Genomic DNA, 22,056 nt, shown 5'->3' on the forward strand with positions numbered 1-22,056 from the left:
TTTAATGCTGATGTCCACATGCACACTAACCTTCTACACTGTGTTTCAAATATATAAGTAGACACCTTACAGTAGAAAAAAAAATGTGTTTGATTGACATGCGTTTTTTCCAGAAAGGGATGGGCAAAGATGACCGAGGAGGGACTGTTGAAAACAAGTCATTTTCTATCCATAATTTAATTTGATTCCATCATAGCAGTCGACATGCAAATATTAATCCAATGAAAAAGGGAATAAAATCTATCACAATGAACGGTAAATGGCTTTCTAAACTTCTGGATTGGATAGAACAGTGCTGCTGTTAGAAATAAAATCTTGGCTCATTCTATTTGGGACTTAATTTGAACTTTGGGAACTACCCATCCATATGGATACAACATAGCACACTAAATCAAATGCTTGAAAATATCAGTCATTTATATAGTGGCAGAGGTATAAGCGGAAAATGGTAGCCAATAATCTCATGAAAGCCCTCTGACCTTGCGACCTTATGACAACTAAGAGTAGCATGTTAAAAAGCATGAATCAGCATGATTTTTTTTAAAAAAAGCATGAATACGTTTTTCTAATGTGCATGCAATATTTGATCACAAACCCAATTCCTCATCACTCGGAGGAAGCAGTTGGCAACTCTACCTTGGCTCTCTTTTTCTGCTGGTTCTGGTTTGTACCTCGTTTCTGTAAACAGCAAGTGAAAAATTATGCACAATTGTGGGTGGAAAACATGACTACTAACAGTAAAATGGCAGAATTTTACATTTGTGAGGTACCATATCTATGTGATAAATGTCAAATAACTTGCCAACTGAGGTAAAAAAAATATTCCTTAAGAAACCTTTGCACTAATAAATCTGGTAAAAACAAAACTGAATTTTTACAGAGATGAAACTAAACAGAACTATCTTCCCCCTCTGCATTCATTTCCATTTCATCAAGTTACCATATTTTAATAAAGAAAAAACAATTAAAAGCCTGATATTACAGAGTGATTTTAAAATATTTATTATCATAAGAAGTTGCGATTAGTGATAATGGGCACCTATACAAAAGTTCTATACATAGTATCACAGACAGAAGTCTCTTTCTTGCTGGAAAGCATTCCCACGGGGTTCCTTGCGATTTACACACTGATCTGAAGCGTGTGTGTGAAAAATGTGTGTGTGTGTGTGTTTATTTGAAACATACTCAACATAACATGGTCGTTCGACAATTCTAATGATATAATTATGCAATATAAATGTAACTCATTAAAACCTCTCCGAATGAACAAGGGAAGCAAAGATATGCAAACACCAAAAGAAAATGAAAGAAAAAGTACAATGAAACTCAAGAAATAAACACATCTGCTTCCCTACAAAACAAATATGTCCATACTCAATATCTTAACAGAAAATTAATTTCCTATTTTATTAATTCTTACCTGGCCATTCTCGTCTTTTTCATCTACCTCTGAGATGGTTGACTCATTTCCAGCCTCCTCTGCTTTCTCTTGCTCAGACATTCTCCCAGATAGAAATTAGAAGTACACAATTTGATGACCTGGAAGGTCAAGACATTAAAAAAAAAAGTGTGTGAAATTTGCTGTTTTATTCCCATGAGTCGCATTTTTATTTTCTTCATGGTGAACTAACAAAGCATAATAAGAAGATTAAGAATTTAGGGCACGACTAAAAGCAATGAAGGACTCTAGGTGAAACTTTAACTGAGCAAATGCAAACAAGTAATGCATCTTGCTCCTCACGACAGAAAATACAAGTATATCAGTATCACTGCAATGCCTCACGCATCCCTCAGCTGTAGAAGCAAGGATGGAGAGAAATTACTTTCCCAAAAAGCTGTCGATCCAAATAAATAACCTACTCATGTTTCTAGATGGGGAGGGGGGATCAGGTAGACAAGAACCTGCACTAGAATGTCAATCCATCCTTACAAAAAAAAAACCCTGCTGCACATTTTTATCAGTCAGTTAATCCTCTGTATACACATGAAAAAATTACAGCATTGTTTACAAGAAAGAAAGAAAAACCAAATTTGGTTGAAGTGGTAATAATTCAATCTAAACAATCCTAAATTTGTCAATAAAGCCTTCGTGGTCAACATTTCTAGGCATCAAAGTGTCAGCTCCATTATAAAAATCACAAGCCTCTTCCAAACCCCATGTCACTCTCCAGCACAGTGGGCATCTTCCCGGAAGCCTTTGGCACGGTAGCTCTGATGAAGGTATCTTAACTGCACGGCATTGCTCTCAGCTCACTATAGTCTGTTGTTCAGAAGCTCATAACGGCTTTTCGAAGTTAAAGCCTATTATTATTTTCCCTCCTCTGTCTGCCCATAAAATACCCCTTTGACACTTCCCCTACTGATTCGATGTCAAATGTATCTCATGAATAATTTAGCACTTTCTGTGCTTTTCCCCTGCCGTTAAAAATAAGAATCTTTTAAAAATATGTGGAGAAAAGGAATTATCTCAAAACAGATTTCGATATTTGCCCTTCTCAAAATGTAATAGTTTTTAGATAAATCTCCATTGGGTTGTGTTTCTTTTTACAGATGGCAATTAGCATCAAACATATCTTTATTGAAGCCTCTCTTTGTTTATTTTAGAGAAAAATACAAAGTATATTGAGGGCTTTTTAATTTCAGAAAGCTAGGTGTACATTTATATTGTAGCATTTACTCTGGGAAATGAACACAAAGATCACAAATGGTCCAGGTCCATAATTAAAATTTCAAGTGGAATATGATTTCACAAAGAACTAGGGAATCGGCACAATGATCTCTTTTAAAACTTTACTGATTCTGTATGTCCTTGTATGAGAAAATCTGGGTAAAAGTTGCATGATTTAAAGATCAAGTTCACAGCACTCCAATGAACTAGTTATTTCTGTAACGTATTGTGTTACACTGTCAAAACGTTCAATTTCTTCCTTCTATAACACTTCAGTCTCCAATTAAATTTTCAGATCACAGGTCATTTATGTCTGAAATTAAGCCATTCCTTTTCACAAACTGAAATATAATTAGCATGGATTCTGTGTCTGAATCTAGTTTAACCCTTAACCTCCTTGTTTGGCGAGTGCTCAAGCAACGTCTACGCACACAACCCCTCACAGACATGATGTGGACTTATGAATATCTTATTTTAAGTTCCAACACGAGCACACACACACACATGCACACACACAACCCCACTACTTTCTGCCATTAGGTATGTAACAAAGAAGCCATTTACCTTCAGTGCTGCGTTAATTCTGGATGCCTTTCTATAAGTTTCTGTTGCTCCTCACTGGTTAAATCCACACAAGTGATCAATGACAACATGAGTCCCATGACCCCATTAACAGTTCAGAATACCAATCTCCATGCTGTTGCTTCAGAGAGTTTGACAGACCATCGTCATCATCAACCTGGTGGGGAGGGGGAGTGGAAAAGACAAAAAGTAAATACCAATCATAATGGTTATAATCATGGTAGGGTTAAAAGATAAAATAAATAGAGACCAGATTTCTAACACACTAATGACCAGCTTCAAGCAAATCACTTTCACAGCTTGATGTGGCTCCACCTGTCTCAAAAACTGTGTGCCTCTTCTCTAATGAAGGCTAGAGCCGGCTGTTCAAGTCATAACAGCTCCTACGCATGGAGCTAAAATTAACAATTGCATATTATGTGCCGAAGATTACTCACTTCAATTTTAACCTTTTTAGAGAATTCTGGCACTTGGCCTTTTTTTTAAAAAGGCTCATCTGTTTGCTTCAATGGAAATCAATATTGTCAGCTAAGAAAATATAAATGTCTACTCCGTAACGAAAGCTTGGTTTCAGTTTTGAGAATTATTTGCTTAATCTTGACATCATTAGTAGGTATAAATGAGCTGACTTCAGAAGCTTGAACCACTCAAATGGCAAAGAGGGAGTTAACCATTCTGAGTGATAGAAATTAGAGAGAATTTAGAATAACGTGGGATGTGAAGGGAAAAAAGGATTGCTTTGGGAGAGACACAGAAGGAACGATTGCTTCAAAAATGCATTACGCTATGTTTGTAGCGAATGTTGCTACCAGATGGGCGTTTGGTTAAAAGAAAAGTGAGAGGTTAGAAGAAAAATAGAAATATTTACTAAGTACTGAAATACCATGTCTGCCTTTTAGAGATCTAGTGTGGGCAGTTGCCTGATAATCTGATAAATCAACCACCAAAATCAGCATTTAGTAAAATAAATGCCACATACCACCGAAATCGAACAAACAACAGGTTCTAATAGACTTGGGGATTACATGGTGAACAGCTGCAAATCGTATTTATTCTATCATTTTACACAAACAAGTACAACACTTTATTTCAATAAATATTATGAATAATACTTAATTTTTTTAACCATGGTCTATGTTATCAGTATGTTAAGTCTGTACAGCCTTACATTTCGAGTATATAACAATCAAGAGGTAAATATACCTCTCTCATGCTCTATTGTTTCCTACATAACAATAACATGAAAGCATGTTAATCTGCTTGGAGTTTAGCAGAAACCTATTAGTACCAACAAGATAATTGTCCTCTGATAAAATACTCAGCACGAGCACAGAGAGTGGGCAAAATGCTCTGCGTACAAGCCAGCTGCGGACAGAATAACTCAACACAGTTTATCCTTCTCACTACAGAATCTCCTAAACAGCAAGAAAATAAACTAGATGCTTTTATGTTCCAAAGGAAGGAAAAAAATTCATCAGTCTCATTCTAGCTATAAGAGGCAACAACCAAAGAAAGATGATTATGAAAAAGTACAACAAATGGAGTCATAGAAAAGCGGACATTTTGTCAAAAGCTTCACAATTAGTTAGCACGCCACTCCGGAATGAAACAATCATTTCTTTTTAATGTGCTAGATCACAGCTGCTTGAAAATGTATCAAGACTACAAACACACAGACAAGACCGAAAATCCTTCACTACCCTGGACTACACACCTACTTACCCCAGAACCTTTCCCTCTCCACCCCCCCACCCCCCGCTGGCATACATTACCAAGAACAGGTTCAACTAATTTATTTACTTAACTGTAATTCAACTTACATCAATGGTTGATCTATGTTGCTGCTTATTTCAATTAGCGGATTATTTTGAGGGTGGGCTCCGCTAGGCATGCATATATTCTGAATCCTGGACAGATCCAGTCTAGCGCCAAACTCGACAAACATTTTCGCCCGCCTTGCTTGCTACCGTGCACATCCATATGAGCAGAGAGGTGCCCACCTGCTTCATTCTCCTCTGACGTTCAAAAGATGCTGCTCAGCACCAAGGGCGCTTCTTTACAGGGCACCCAGTCATAAGCTATGTGATGGTCTGTTCCAGATACACCCTGTATCACGAAGATGTCTCGGGGTGCTTATTTATTAACCCTACCTATCTTAAGCAACCCACACTATTTCTGTCAACTACTTGTGGCCTAACCAGTTATTAAAACCGGGCCTACTTAGTAGGAAACAAACCCATCACACAGAAATAGTATGGAGCAGGTGAAAAAAAGGCTCCCACCACAGCCAATTCCTACGAACTCCCCCAAATCCTGCTCAGCCCTGTATAGCGACCAGTTAATCTATCAAATCCTGCCCCCGAGGAGGGTGAGTCGATCAAATGCAGCAAGAAGGCTGAGGGTGACAGGGAGCAGTAGGGCAAAACAGCCAGCATCCTCATCAAACTGGCAGCTCTGTTTCTTCATAGCCAATGGAGCTTCACACAGAGGTGTATTTAGGAAAAATGTAGCCCAGGGCAAAATCTGAGTGCCCCCCCCATGGGCAGCCACTCTCCCCCACCATGACCAAACATCTCTTTTTGCACCAGGTATTGAAGTCAGTGTATGAACCAAGGGGAAGGAGGAGGGGTGTGAGGGGAGATCTTCTGCTCCCCACATGACTAAATTGCCACAGCCCAGGGACATTTGACCCCATGTGTCCCCCTGGGCGGTAAATTCCTCGCTTCACACTTCATTTGCAGCAAGCTGTGAGCTGGGGCAAATTAACAACAGCCATAATTTGCTGTGAATCTTGCTTCTCTCTAATTTTAAATTTTTATTAGGTTTTTAAAACAGAGAGTACAAAATACGTCATTTAGGGGACAGACATTACCAATTGCCCTGATGGCCCTGACAATGTTAATTATTAGAAAGTTCTTACTACACCCATTAAAAAAGGAGCTGTAATGAAACACACCTTCCAAGAAAAGAAGGCAACACCACCCCCTTTATCCGTTCCTTCCCTCCCCACTGTCTGTGTTTTAGAAATACAAGGTAGTTGTAGCGGAGTCATCTCTTCAGACTTCTGAGATGGAGAAATCACTTCAGACTTCTTTTTGAGTACTCCAAACCTTAACTGGGCACCTGTTCTTTAGACAAGGCATTGCTGGACATTTCATGGCATGACTGGGCACAGACTAGATGGCTTAAGGTCACCATAAGCCAACGTACTTCTATACCCAGCCAAGAGTTGACTTAAAAAATCCTCCCCTTCCAATTTTGAACTTAGTTCAAATCTTGCTTTTCTCAAATCAAAAGAACAGCGCTTGAATTCACATTTGGTGTGAATTTGCTTTGAAATATTGGTACGTTCCACACAGCACAAAAAAGACATCTATGGGATGCCTTACTCCGCACATCCAAAATAAGATGTCCAGGGGATGTCTCAGAAAAGGTGGATTCTGGATGCTTTCCAGATAGCAAAGGCATTGGAGGGGAAGAGGCTGTTTCCTGCCCAACAGTTTTGCTCTTTGGCCAGTTTCACTCTCAGCTTGAGCCCGACATTGTGTACGCAGCTGAAGGGATTTTTCCCTGCCACCATTTGCTGAATGTAGCCCCAGGAATCTGCTTAAAAAACCACAATATCTATCTATCTATCTATCTATCTATCTATCTATCTATCTATCTATCTATCTATCTATCTATCTATCTATCTATCTATCTATCTATCTATCTATCTATCTATCTATCTATCTATCTATCTATCTATCTATCTATCTAGTTGTAAAAATATTAGATTCTATTATAACCTTTAAATTCTTGCTTTGTTGACAGTCACTAAGTCATCATCCAGCCTCTGATCAAAAAACAGATTCTTCAATAAGTTTTTCATTAATATAAAATATCTGCATACTAAAGCAGTTTCATGTGGAAATCATATTTTATAGGTTGTTCAGTTTTTTAGCCATAAGCGTAAAAAACTCCTAATATCGCTTACTCTCTTTTGCTTATTTTTCCCCAAACCCAACATTTCAATCTCTGGAGAGAAAAAGTACATCTATTAAGCATTATGTATAACAATCATGTATGCAATATACATCCAGGAATTGCTTTTTAAACATATCCCAAGGAACTAAGCTCTTTGATCCCTACAGAAACGAAAAGCTTAAATGCAGGACCTTCTCAAATAATTATGCTAGCTAGTAACAAATGCATAGGGTTTTTTTCTCTTTGTAGGTGTGGAATCCAGATGTTCTTTCTCAAGACAGGATTTCTGTTTGCAGGGTATCAGAACTTTTGCATAGCTTATGCCATAGAAACTTTTGAATAGCTTTTGCATAGAAAATGCCAACTGCTTCCCTGGTTTGACCTCAACCATTTCAACCAGCGTAAGAATTAAAAACTAGGACCAGCAGTCACAAGCACATATACAAATTAATCATATCCATGTTTCTTTGAAAGGAAACCTCACAGGGTTCAATGGCTCTCAATTCCAGTTGTATGCACTACAGCCTTACACTGTAATCTGGAGGGGGGGAGGGATAGCTGTGCCATGGCTTGGTTGGGTGCCGGAATGGTGTAGCTGAGCCGTATCCAATGCAGAGAGCTGAGCTGCAGCCAAGAAATCATTGAAAAAAGCTTAGGGAAAGGGGACAGGAGGGCAGAGGTGCCCGTGTAGGAAGGCAGGGCCGCGACTATGACCAACAGGGCAGTCAACATCCAGAAGGGGAAGGGAGACGGAAGAACTGTTGAGAAGTGGAAATCAGCCCAGATATGGGGAGAGGGTGGGAGCAGGCAAAGAAGGGCAAAGGGAGGGGCCACCTCAGAGGGCAGCAGCAAAGGGCAGGGGAGAGAAACCCATTGGGGTGGGTAAGCATGGCTGGAGCACTGTGGGAGAGATGGGGGGTCATTGCCAACTCCAGAAGCCCAAAGGATAACCACTCAAGTTAAGGTGACTCCTCTGGACAGGTCAAGAGGTGGATGCTGTCACCACAAGGGTGTGCAGAGAGTGGTACAGGTTGTCGAAGACTCCCTCCAATTTTGACACTCTGTGCCACGGCAAACAAAGCCTCAAGGTGGCCACAGACTCTTGTCACAGTGGTCAACAGGCTATCCATTCAGTGATCTGCCCATGAGATGGACTGCAGTCACTCATAGCAACCCTCCAGGCGTTCTCAGTCAACGGCTGCCCACATCAAAGGCAGTGTTGCGGAGTTGGGCTGGAACCCGCACCTGTGGCCTGGGCACCAAGCCAGTGCTTTCATCTGAGATAGAAGGGGAACGGCTTGGCAGAAGCACCAAGGGCTGAGAGGAGGACTGATGGGCACCTGGTGCCACATTTTGACAACATTTAGTCCACCTGCAGGGTTACCACCCTCAGTAGCCTCAGGTGATCAAGCCATGCTTAGTGACCACAGAACCATAATGCCAGTCACCACATTCCACTCAGCCAAATTCCGCCACATTCCACTCAGCCAAAGTAGCAACAGGGGGAGGGTCTATGGATGACATAACGTTGGCAAGCCCCGGGGTCCTACTTGTGGGTGGTGGGGAGTTCTACTCCCCCCCAACCCCAGCACTGTTGCTCAATTTCCATCACTCAATGTGCATTGCTGCTGGGGATGGGGGACAGTGAGACATCCACCTCCTCTCCCCCTTCTACCCAGGCCCCATTGGACCATATCTCCCTGTTGGCAGCAGTGGTGGCACCAGCTGCATGCTGGCTTCACAGCTGTTGTAGTCACATGGCTCTGCTGAGCCCCTATGCTGCCTGGCCTGTGAGGGCTTCCATGTCTGGTAGAAGCCATGGGTGGACAGAACAAAGGTTTTGGGGGTGCATTGCCCGGCTTGCTGTCATGATGTGGCTACCCTATCAGGTCTTTGCTGTGCAGCTGCTACACCTGTAATGAAGCTTAGGTGGAGGAGCTCAGCCACAGACTCTGTGGACTGTGTTTTCCTGGGTTGGTTTCTGTGTCAAGTGTGATCCCTGTTATCCAAAGTGTTCTATCTGCATAATGTCAATCACCACAGTTATCACACTGTAAAAGTGAAATCCTACCTGATTCCCAGCTGCCTTTGGACCCCTATGATCACAATTCCAAAATACCCCCAAGGGTCACAATACAGTATTGTTGAAGGCTTTTACGGCTGGAATCAACTGGCTGTTGTGTGTTTTCAGCTTCTGTGGTCATGATCCAGACCATGGTCACACAATCCAGAACAACACTGCTTATATTCTATCACTAGCTTGTGTTACCATGAAATTCTATGGTATACACAGGACAAGTTTAAGACATGCCTACTACCAGTTACACACTGGGATGACTACCATCTCTCATAAGCATACTTATTTCATAAGTTGTGCCTTATGCACATATATGTAACACAGTATCATATAACATAATAGATAGTTACTACTTCAATAGGTGGAATCAGATCCTGTGAAAAAGTTTCCCGTGTACGAGGGAAGGGGGGGCACTCTTCATTCCTGTGGCAACACTTCAATTCCCTCTTCTTCTTGTTCCTCGTGGTTCTCCATCCCAAAGGAATACCTTTTCAGGAAGGGATGGAGACAGGAAAGTTGCAGTGCAGCGCTCAGTAATTAGGAACACAAAATCTCCCAACAGTCCTTTATTTCTGATATAGTGGTGTAACGTAATATAGTGGTTAAGAGAAGTGGACTCTAATCTGAAGAACTGGGTTTGATTTCCCACTTCTCCACATGAACGGCAAACCCTTATCTGGTGAACTGGATTTGTTTCCCTGTTCCTACATAAGAAGCCGGCTAGGTGACATTGGGCTAGTCACAGTTCTTTGGAACTCTCAATTTTGTAAGCTGCCTTGAGTCTCCTTACAGGAGAGAAAGGCAGCATAAAAATCCAAACTCTTATTATTCTTATTATTGATAATTCCTTAAACACCACTGTACAGTTACTTAGACTGTACTGGCCCTTGAAAATGTAGCAAAAGGCTCCATATTTAGGACTGATTTTGACTGAATTAGTTTTTATTTATTGGTAGTCAAAATTTTAAGTTCTGCTCTTTTATTTGTTTCTTGTAAATATAATTCTTGCTTTATTTAAATTGTAAGGCACCTTGAGTCCTGTGAGGTGAAAAGACAGCAAATAAAGGGTTTTTGTAAGTATTAAATAAATGTGCATTTTTGTATACCTAAATGATAAAGTGAAAGAGTCCGTATGTTCTGTTTCTAAAAGACAACACTCAGTAAATTCCAAATACATCTCATTGATTAGAACAGCAGCATTTTAAAACCTTAAATGAATAAACATGAAATACATTAAAACACCCTGATGAGTTTGGCTAAGGCAGAACCTTTTTAAATTTTAAATTTAATTTAATTTATTATTTGATTTATATGTCACTGCAAGACGGGCACAGGGCAGCTTAAAGAAGAACCAATTAAAAACCTAGTACATTTACAATCTTTAGTGGTGCCATAAAATAATTCAAATCAAGAGACATGACGGCAATGGGATGGGAACTAGGAAAAGGGAAAGGACAAGGAATCAAAGCGGGTACAAGGAAGGCAAATATGATGGAACATGTTCTCATAGACCTGGTGGAATAGTTCCGTCTTACAGACAGAAGAAGGGTCTGGGTCTAATTCAACAGAGATTTCCACCAGATTGGAGCCAGAGCTGAAAATGCTTTGGCCCTGATTGAGAACAGTTGGATATATTTCGAGCCAGGGATCACCAACAAGTCTTTGGAATGGTGGTCCTCAAGATACGGTGGTCCCAGACTGCTCAGGGCTTTAAAGCTTAAAGCTAGAACCTTGAATCTGACACAGTACTCCACTGATAAACCAGTGCAGCTGATGAAGAATTGGGCAAATATGCTGACACCTCGGGGCTCCTATGAGGACCCGTGCAGCGGCATTTTGAACCAGTTAGAGTTTCCAAGTCAGTCTCAAGGGTAGCCAGCATAGAATGAGTTACAATAGTCTAGTCTGAGGTCAACATTGCATGGATCACTGTAGATAGGTTATCATCTTTAAAGCCCTCCAACGACGGGGTCTTCATTTTTCTCGGACTACATATCCCAGTATCGAACCATGTCTCCCACTCCTGTGCACTAGTCCCCCCCCCCCCGCCGACCGCCTTTTCCTGTTGGTACTCTTGTCTAGAATGTTGAATGAGGTAACATTTTGGTCACGAGATATTTCTATGGTGGGTCCAGTCTTATAGAATGATGCACCAGAGTGGGTGCGTAGGAAGTGTTCCGTTGATGCATTCAGGAAAGCATCTATTTTTCTTTGAGAACTTTGCGGTCAATAGACCCATACAAAAATATAAAATCAACTATCAAGTTAGCCCACACAACCGAATAAAACAATAATAACAATCGACCCACAGACGTCCAATCATTAAAAACAATTAGTGTCCAATAATCCCTGATTCTTACTCCTAAACTCTTCTGCTAAAATTTTTGCTACTGCCAAGGTGATAAAGAGAATTCTTATCCTCTAAAAAGAACTTCATACAAGGCTGTACTTAACCTTGTCAATAATGGAAGAATCCACCTACATCACTCATGTACACATTGATTGCAAGTTAAATCAATGTGTGACAGGGGTTCAAGTTCCTGAAGGTTAAAACTGCACAGTCTAGATTTATATGGGACTGCTGCATATCTGCCTTGGAAAACTTTAGATGGAAAGACATTTAATCTGGCTTTGGTGAAAAGCCAGCAATAATGGGTGACTGTTAATTCCTCCAGATAAACTCTGCGGTAGAAAGTAGCGTAACTGATGCTAAAGAAAGGAGAAAAGCATATGGAGTAGGAGTGGATCCAAAAATGCTTAGATGAGATATCCCACAATTTTTGTTTAACTGACTTGAGTGCCACATCATAGCCTAGAACAAGCGGTGCATGTTTGGAGTGGTGGCAATTAGCTTTTTTGGTCGGGCACAAGCTCCAAGACAGGAGCCAAATGACAGCAGACCAGTCAAGAGGAGGAAGCCCCCGCCAAAGACCTGAAAGCCTAAGGTTTCACTGCGGTCTTATCCCAGAAGGTTCAAGAAGCCGCAACCAACCATCATGGTGCATAGTAATTTCAGTGTCGCCTTTAATCTTTATAACCTTTAGTTCATTTTAAATTACCCTTAATGACAAGCTCATTTCAAGTCACCAGCACAATGGTAATTATTTCAAAATCACAAATAATAGTGGTGGTCAGAAAATTATATGACCTGGATGCCTAGGTTTACTCCTTCCCTTCAGTCACTTAGGCTCACAGTTCTGTAATGTGGGGTTGAGTCTCAGTGATGAATGGTCTGTTTGACATGGAGTTGATCCCAGATTCAACCCCTGGCATCTCCCATTCAAAGGACCAGGTAACAGGTGACGTGAAAGACTTCTACCTAAAGACCTGGAGAGCTTCCTGGAAAGACTAGATGGTACTGACCATGATGGAACAATGGTCTGATTCTGTATAAGGCAACTTCATATATGTGTGCTCAATGTTTCTGGATGCATATCTGCTGGCCAAGACACTACAGACGTCTTTTAGCAATACTACCTTGTTAAGGGTCTGCATCTATTTCTATGCAGTGATCAGTATCTTAAACAACTACAAGATACCACAAACTGATTATACTGTTGCTCCATTATTTACATTAGCATCCTGTGGTTTTCTGAGCACAATTCTACATACCAGAAAGTGGAATGCAGATAAAATCATTACTGCTAAATACAATGCACCTAAGCAGTATTACCTGTATGCCACCTTTTGTTGCATGTCTCATGGAAGTAACCTGCAGTGGCTGACAAGCCAATGGAAGTGACACACTGCTGCTGTTGAGAGAATGAGGCTCAGCTGTCCAGCTGCAAGATTTAAAATCCAGCAGTTAAGAAACTAAGGGGCAGCAGCAGCAGCAGCAGCAGCAGCGAGCTGGACTCAGAAGGCCAACAGCAGCGGTGGAGAAAGATGCAAAAGATGCAGGGATAATAAGAGTCACCAAAAAGCCAGCTAAAAGTGGGGTTCAGGAGGCAGTGCCAATTTCAGACTGGGGAAAAAGCTGCCAAAATAAGAGAGGTTGAGTCAGAGGAGGTGCAGCAATCAAACTCTGTCCCTGAAGAACCCAGAGGAGGACTGGCTAAAGGAATTTAAAAGTCATCGGGAAGAACAGGGAAGAACAGGGTCACTATGCAGAGGGAACCACCTCTGTTCGTATCTTCCCTTGAAAACCCTACAGAGTTGCCATAATTCAACTGTGACCTGATGACTATTCCCACCACAACTCAGATCACCCCAAAATGGTAAACTCTAGTTGCCTCCCTCCCCCCACAATTCAACTATCATGGCTAACCATCACCTCTCCTCTGTGAGTTTGCCTGAATCCATTTTAAATCCAGCTAATTTATTTTGTCTGCCCTGAGTCTACAGTCGATTTCATCAGCTTACCTTTCGATTGTACTATTTAACAAGGAGGGAAATGTTACCTCTACCTACTTTCTACTTTCTCTACAATTTGCATAAACTGATAGATCTGAATCATGCACCCCACACAGTTGTCTTTTTTTTTAACTGAACAGAAAAATATTCTTCATCCTCACCCTGTAAGGAAAGACCTTCTTCCTCTTTCTGTCTGGCTGCACTGGCCTGACCCATTCTAGGCTGACTGATATCCTTTTTGACATGTTCCAATTACAATACCGGCAGTTTCCTTTTCTGTTCCTTTCCTAATAATCCCCAGCACAAAATCTGTCTTTTTCACTACAGATGACAGCTCCAGGTTGGGAAATACCGGGAGATTTTGGAGGTGGAGCCTGAGGAAGATGAGGTTTGGGGAGGGCAGGGACTTCAACGGGATATAACGTCATAGGGTCCAATTTCCAAAACAGGCATTTTCCCCAGTTGAATTAATCTATGTCACCTGGAGATCAGTTGTAATCCTAGGAGATTTCCAGATACCACATAGAAGTTGCCAACCCTATTTTTCACTGTTGTCATTTGGCTGACAATTTTTAGCTGACAGTTCACTGACTGTGACTCCAAGATCTCTCCTCAGTCATTTTGGTCAGTTAAGACCCCACCAGCATACATGGAAATATAAAATATTTGCCCTAATCATTTTATAATTATTCATATTGAACCTCATTTGTCATTTTTTCACCCAGGAGCAGCAGTGGCATAGGGGGTTAAGAGCTTGTGTATCTAATCTGGAGGAACAGGGTTTGATTCTCCGCTCTGCCGTCTGAGCTGTGGAGGCTTATCTGGGGAATTCAGATTAGCCTGTACTCTCCCACACATGCCAGCTGGGTGACTTTGGGCTAGTCACAGCTTCTCGGAGCTCTCTCAGCCCCACCCACCTCACAGGGTGTTTGTTGTGAGGGAGGAAGGGCAAGGAGATTGTAAGCCCCTTTGAGTCTCCTACAGGAGAGAAAGGGGGGATATAAATCCAAACTACTACTACTACTACACTCACCCAGTTTTGAAAAGCTGATAAATTTGGTGTTATCTACAAAAACTGTCTATCTGATCAAGATAACATAAGATAAACCTTAATGTCATTGTGCATGCACAACGAAAATATGCACAAATTAAAACAGGTACATTCTAATGTTGTTCCCTGGGGGATGTCATTGCTTATCTCCCTCCATTGCGAGTAAATGTCCACTTTCAATTGTTTAACCATTTACTATTCCTTGAAAGGATGCATCCTCTAAGCGCGACTAAGATAACATCCAATATTTCAATGTTAGATCACATGCCCAGAAGAGCCTGAGAACGGTGAAACCAGGGAAGAAAGATAGATTTTTCTTCCCTAGAACTCAGTGATGTTCAATTTGTACCATAGATTACGGCACTAGACATTAATTGGAAATCAATACTAAGACACTGAAATATAATACCATGTTTACTAACAGATGTGCCTGAGATATCACAGCACGTACTATATGAGCACAAGAAATAAACAGACATGCAAAATTGCAGAAAATGATAAATAAGTGCACCCTCAGATGTACATTTATCACATCAAAGACCGGAGTTGTTTTATATATGAGATGCTTCCAAGCATAAACAAATACATATCGGAGGAACAAATCTCCTTCATACTGGAAAAAGCCCAGCCATAATTCACAAGGAGTGAGAACAGAATGATGGAGACATAAGACAAGGGTGTGACAATGAGCCTTGGAGGAAAATGAACCTGCTACCTAGTCTGACTACAACTGCTTCAGCAACAGGTCTACACTTGCTTATGCTGTTTGCCCTTGTCTGATGGGGCAACCCTTCAGTTCTACCACTCCACAGTAGGCTTTTGAAACTGAATGCTGAATAAAATGTAGTATCTACCTGCCAGTGTGGTGCAGTCTTTAAGAGAAGTGAACTCTAACCTGGACAACCAGGTTTGATTCCTCCTCCACATCAGAAGTGGACTCCAATTTGATGAACCAGGTTTATTTCCCAACTTCTTCCCAACTTCTGAAGCCTGTTGGGTGACCTTGGGCTAATCATAGTTCTCTCAGAACACACTCAGTGCCACCTACCTCACAAGGTGTCTGTGATGGGAAGAGGAAGGGAAGGAAAGGAGTCCGTAAGCTGCTCTGAGACTCTTTATGATTGAGAAAAGTGGGGTATAAATCCAAACTCTTTTCTTCTCCTTCTTCAAATATGTTAAGAATGATATTTCCCCGCTAATTGCAGGAGGTCTCCTGGTGGTTAGGCCATCCGTCCCAAACTTGTTCCTCTGAGCAGCGAAAGAAAAAGGATGGGCTGGAAATGATGTCCAGCAATGGATAACATCCCATCTGCCACAAATCCTAAATATGATGTACAAACATCAGGCAATGCTCCAACCATCCCTGAAAACTTTATGGTAAGTTTTGGGGGATGATGACAGCTTTGTCCAAAACACATATACCACATCCAGATTTTAGGTGGATGGCATGTTATTCATTGCTGGACATAATTCCTGGTCAGGGATGTCTGCTGGTGGCCTGGTATCTCTAGAACATGCTGGTATGCTGCCAAACAGAAGGAAGAAAGAGGAAAACAACTTTCCTGGGTGGCACTGCAACTTCCTGAGGTCACAGCTGCAATGTCCAGATTTTGCTTTCTTGAGAGCAAGAACAGTAATGTTTTCAACAGGGTTCACTGGTCACAGTTAAAATGTTAATTAACACTCTAGATTATATTATAGATGGGGAGTTAGGATATATATGATTGCATCTAGAACTGCCAATTTATGTCTTTTTCCCCCTGAGTCACTGGTGATTTTGCCCTAATGAATAGAAACAAAAATAAATAAATAAAAAAGCAATCCCCGAGCTGCTCCTGGGCAGCAGTCGGGAGGTGCTGGAGCAAAGCAGCACCTGTCAGGAGTTTCCACTAGTGGTGGGGAGGGAGCCAAGCATTAGCCCCGCTCAGGATGCATAATCACGAGGATGGGGCAACTCACAGGCGACGCAGGAGGAACAGGTAAGAAGAGGTTTCTTCAGCTCTGCTCCTCTCTGTCTCTGCTCTACATAAACCAGCCTGGGACTCTTTTCTACTGTGGAAGCATAGTATTTTCACTTCCACTGAACCACAAATAACCGCACTTAGATCTTATAGTAGAAAAAGATATAGCTGGACTTTGCTTTCAAGGTGGCTTGCCATTGCCTTCCCCAGTTGTCTACACTTTACCCCCAGCAATCTGGGTATTCATTTTACCGACCTTGGTGGGATGGAAGACGGAGTCAACATTGAGTTGGCCATCTGAAACCATCTTTCATTGGGATTGAACTCAGGTCATGAGCAGAGCTTTGACTGCAGTACAGTAGCTTACCACTCTGTGCCCAGTGGCTCCTCAGGACTTTTTTTTAAAGATATCCAATAAGTTGGTTTCATAGCATAAAATGTCCATTATCTGAGAATTTAAGACAGTGCCAATTCTAAAAGAACAGATAACATTAATAAAGTTTTCTAATATTCTAGACTATATTCAGCTCATTGCAGAAGTGCTGTATTTGAACATCAAATCTTACCATATATCTAATACAAATAAAATTTTCTTCGCTGTTTCAATTTTAATATATTTGAGGACCACAGATGTCTTCCATTCAGAAAAAATACAAATAGGAAAATATTTTCCCAGATTCATATTGTGCAGTTTTACCACATTAAAATAATATTAAAGAAAGCTCCAATTGCATGAAAAATCTGTTGATTGTGGGTTTTCCAGGCTGTGTGGCAGTAGTCTAGTAGTCTGCTCCTAACATTTTGCCTGCATCTGTTGTTGGCATCTTCAGAGGTGGGTTATGGCAAGATGTGTTTCTCTCCATGGAACAGTGCAGAGCAAGATTTTCCTCTGAGCAGACGTGCACAGGATCATGCAGTAAGTTTCTCATGTGCTTGATTCCCCTGCATCCTCTTCCCCAAATTTTAGTTTTAAAATGTTTTTCCTTCATGGGTTCAAAACAACTTTACATTTGTTGTACATCTCTAGTTGGACTACATGAACTAGCACACATGAACTAGAACACAGACTTTGCAGAATCATATTACTAGAAATGTTTAACAGCATGAAATCCAGACCTTGTCTATGTTCAGGACCATTCTCCTACTAATATCCAAGCAATCAATATGTACAACCTAGCCAACTGAGTATCACAGTCACAAAGCAAGCACACTATGCATCCAGACAACTAATAGTGAAATCCTATGCAGTTAGTCAGTGGGGTTAAGCTAGAGTAACTTTTCACAGAACTGCACTGTTAGCAACATTATCCTATATTTCACTGATGTGGTGGGCAGCCACATCCAAGGGGCTGGGTGGTCAGACATGGCCACATACCCCCACCACTCTCATAGTGGCTTCCTGGTGGTGTGGGAAGACTTGAAAAGTGAAAAGGCCTCACATCATCGAGAAGCCCCCACTGGCCTTAATAGATTTATGCTTCCTTTTTGATGACACCTTTTTGCTAGCAGCTGCCAGCAAAACAGGGCGAATGGCAAAGAGGAAGCCGATTAATGGTGTTTCTTTCCCCAGCCATGCTCCTGGCCCACTCTCACTACACTGGTGGCAGCAGGGTGCTGGGACACAGGCACTGCATTCAGCTCTGGGGAGGGCAGTGGCAGCTGGTCACTGGTGGAATCACCCCTCCGCACAGGCAAGTGTCCCAGGGACAACAAATTCATCTGGGGCCATGCTGCTCCCACAGGCAGATTTTGGATGAGGCTGTTGGCCTGTTTACTAAGGCTGCTAAAGCTCAGAAAACAGCAGTAACAATAATAGTATTTATTTCATTTATTTATTTACACCTCACTTTTTTCCTTATGAGAAAAATAATATCACAAACATCCAAATTAAAAACTAATAACAAACAAAAGACAAAGATAAATCTAAAGTGCCACCTACTGAATTTCTGGAAATATGTTATTGGCCAGATTTTAGGAAAGCAGTAAGTACTCAATGGCTGATTATGCACAAGGAGTCCACTGCACAATGAGGGTAAATGTCCATTGTCCATTGCAGATGTATTTCCTCAAGTCCCACTTTCACTTTCCATTCTCTCCACGGCAAGCAAGAGCACTTCTAGGATGATTTTAATTTGCTTCACCACCAGAGCGGGACAGACTTGCCAGTCAGAACAACAAAATCAACCAATTATGATATTATACAAGAGTTGCCATCCCCCGCCAACCTTTGTATAACATCATAATTGGTTGATTTTACTATGTACTAGCCCCCTTCAGGGGAGCAGGAGGTCTTTTTTTATGAGTTGCCATCTGTCGTTAAGTCACTGTTGTTATAATGCTATGTTTTACATTATGGTTATAATTTTAATATATGTAATTTAATGTACTTTATTGTTGTACACCGTCCAGAGCCCTTCGGGGATGGCCGGTATATTAGATTTAACAAACAAACAAACAAACAAACAAACAAACAAACAAACAGAGTAAAACAGAACAAAACCTTTGACAAACAATGGAACAGAGCTTTTATACAGATAAACTCTCTTCCATGGGCAGCCCTCCTGACTCCATAAGTCTTCCCTTTTGCCCACCTTCCATGTTGCTGGCTGCTTCAAGTCATAGAAAAGAAGCTCACTCACATTGGATGGGTTTTTTGTAACCCAAAACACTTCCGAAGCCTCTAGATTATCATTAATGGATGCTCTATCACAATATTGATGGTAACTCAATAACAGAGAGTGCTTGGAAATAACAAGTCTCTTTCCTCCAGTGGCAGAAGCAGTAGGAAGTGTGTGTCTGGAAGGAAGAGGAAGAGAATATTAGCTCTAAGACAGTACCTTTCTTTAGCAGCCTGTGGTCTAAGAAATTGCTTTGCCTCTTTCATCTGGGGAGGGGAAGGGAATATTTTTGGAATCTGGGGAGGGGAAGGGAATATTTTTGGAATATTGATATAAGTGTAGTTTAAAGGGCTACCTGGTTGTAATGAGATCTGTGCCTTTAAGAATTATTTGATGGGCAGAGTTAAGGGAATCAGGCCAGGAAGAGTTCTCTGCAGAAAAGCTCCATGTATATAAACAGAGAAATGCACGGAGAACCCATTACAAGTCCGCTGTGCAGAGAAGATCCTCAAGGTTTAACATCTATATGCAACCCCTTGCTCAGCTGGTATGGAGGTTTGGGCTGATTTGTCATCAATATGCAGATGACACTCAGATGACACTCAGCTCATTCTGTTGATGGAGGGAAGAGCAGTCACTGCCCCTGCAGCTCTACAGCATTGTTTGGAGGCGGTCGCTGGTTGGTTGCAGCACACCAGATTGAAGCTGAATCCATTAAAGACGGAAATCCTCTGGCTGGGTCGTGGAAGGGGGGTTGGGGATTTTCAGCCGCCGGTGTGGGAGGGGGTCTCATTGGCACCGACCTCCTCTGCTTGCAGCCTGAGGGTCCACCTGGCTTCAACTCTTTCATTGGAGGCCCAGGTGGCCCATGTAACCCGGGTTGCGTTCTTCCATCTTCGTCAGGCCAGACGGCTGGCCCCCTACCTCTCCCGAGCTGACCTGTGATCCATGCAATGGTCACCTCCAGGTTAGACTATTGTAACTGGCTCTATGCAGGCCTTCCCTTGTGCCTGATTTGGAAATTGAAACTGGTCCAAAATGCGGCGGCTTGTCTGGCCACAGGAGGTGCCTTTAGAGACCATATTTTGCCTGTGTTGCGTAGTCTGCATTGGCTCCCAGTTGAGTTCTGAGTCATCTTCAAGGTGTTGGTGTTAACCTTTAAGGCTTTACGTGGCTTGGGACCTTCGTACCTTCGGGACTGTCTTACCCCGAATGTCCCAGCTCTGGCTCTGCGTTCAGCAGAGGCCAATTTGCTGGTTGTCCCTGGCCCCTCTATGATGTGACTGGCCTCCTGGTGGAACAGCCTCCCTCCACCTGTCCAGGCCCTACTGGACCTTGGTGAGTTCTGCAGGGCCTGTAAGACTGATCTGTTCTGCCGGGCTTTTGGGGGGGATTGGCTGCTGAGGATGCCCCCGGTCTCCGACCTTCCTCCCCTTTGTTCTCTGTTTCATTATGTGGCCCATTTTAGTGGGGGCCTTTTGGGTTTCCCCAGGAGGGTTTGGTTTTAGTTCTTGGATGCTGGTTATATTGCTGCTTATTGGTTTTAAGGAGACAGGGCTTGTATTATATTTGTCCCAGTTTTAACTTTCCCCTGTCTGTATATGTTTATTTGTACACCACCCTGAGCCCTCCGGGGAGGACGGTATAAAAATAAATAAATAAATAAATAAATAAAGAAAGAAAGAAAGAAAGAAAGAAAGAAAGAAAGAAAGAAAGAAAGAAAGAAAGAAAGAAAGAAAGAAAGAAAGAAAGAAAGAAAGAAAGGTAAGTGTTCCATGCAAAATGGGCCAATATCTAATACCTTAATTTAATACAGTACTGTCTCTTTTGCTGAGACATAATGCAACAAGTGATAAAACATTATTTATTTATTTTTTATTATTGGTTTTATATACCGCCCTCCCCCTGAGGGCTCATTATCAACATTATCACATTATCAACTACAAAGGTGTGCAGAATATTCAAAAGGTAATTTTTTCCTTCAAAAAATATAAACTAGGAAAAGTATCTATTAATGTTCTGAGTCTCTCTAATAAGAGGGGAAAGTGGTGTTCAAGCACTTCATTGGGAGCTACTGATATACCTTATTCATACAACCTAGCAGAAGACGAATTCTGTTAGTGGATGTGTATAATCTGTTAGACGAATTCTGTTAGTGGATGTGTACAATAGACATACCATAAGAACTTTTTCTTACAAAACAATTTTATAATCTTATTCCCACAACTGTACGTATCCCACGATCTTGTGGTACTTAGTTCTTCTACAAGGAATTAATGAACATAAACTTCATATAAAAAGTTTCTCAGTGACCAAGTTAATGATTGAATCCAAGTTACATTGGGCTTGTGGTACTGACACCTGACAGCCAAGGGCTTAGTTGTGATGACACAAACAGGGGGAGGCCCCTGGTACATGAACAGAACAACAGTACACCAGACCACTGAGAGCCAGCATGATGCAGTGGGCAAAGCAGGTGGACTCTAACCTGGAGAATGGTTTTATTACCCACTCCTCCACATGAGTGGCTGACTGTAATCTGATGAACTGGGCTACTCATAGTTTTCATAGAACTCGCTCAGTTCCACCAACCTCACAAGGTGTCTGTTATGGAGACAGGAAGAATAGAAGTTCATAAGCTGCTCTGAGTATCCTTAAAGTTGAGAAAAGTGGGGTATAAATCCAAACTCTTCTTCATAGTGCTCAACATGCAAAGATTGTTCTCCCAAATTATTAAGGTGAATCCATCAGTTACAGTCAACACCACTGGGTGTGGAAGA

The 22,056-nt window shown here is 41.6% G+C and overlaps 1 protein-coding gene across 8 annotated transcripts in view; it reads right to left on the reverse strand.

Moving 5' to 3' along the window:
* The window catches only part of ARPP21 (cAMP regulated phosphoprotein 21), a 207,830-nt gene that overhangs the window by 147,474 nt on the left and 38,300 nt on the right, over positions 1-22,056 (reverse strand). For 5 of the 8 annotated variants that reach the window (XM_048511050.1, XM_048511045.1, XM_048511047.1 and 2 more), the window contains 3 exons: positions 3,233-3,407; positions 1,421-1,539; positions 637-678 (listed from right to left, as the gene is read on the reverse strand). In XM_048511050.1, coding sequence (XP_048367007.1) covers positions 637-678; positions 1,421-1,501 — 123 coding nt within the window. In that variant the 5' untranslated portion in view covers positions 1,502-1,539; positions 3,233-3,407. Of the gene's footprint in view, positions 1-636; positions 679-1,420; positions 1,540-3,232; positions 3,408-3,500; positions 3,588-5,070; positions 5,202-22,056 lie in introns of those variants that run through there. The other 3 variants (XM_048511048.1, XM_048511046.1, XM_048511049.1) reach the window with 3 other exon arrangements.

Source organism: Sphaerodactylus townsendi, linkage group LG11, assembly GCF_021028975.2.
Source record: "Sphaerodactylus townsendi isolate TG3544 linkage group LG11, MPM_Stown_v2.3, whole genome shotgun sequence".
NCBI lineage: Eukaryota > Metazoa > Chordata > Lepidosauria > Squamata > Sphaerodactylidae > Sphaerodactylus > Sphaerodactylus townsendi.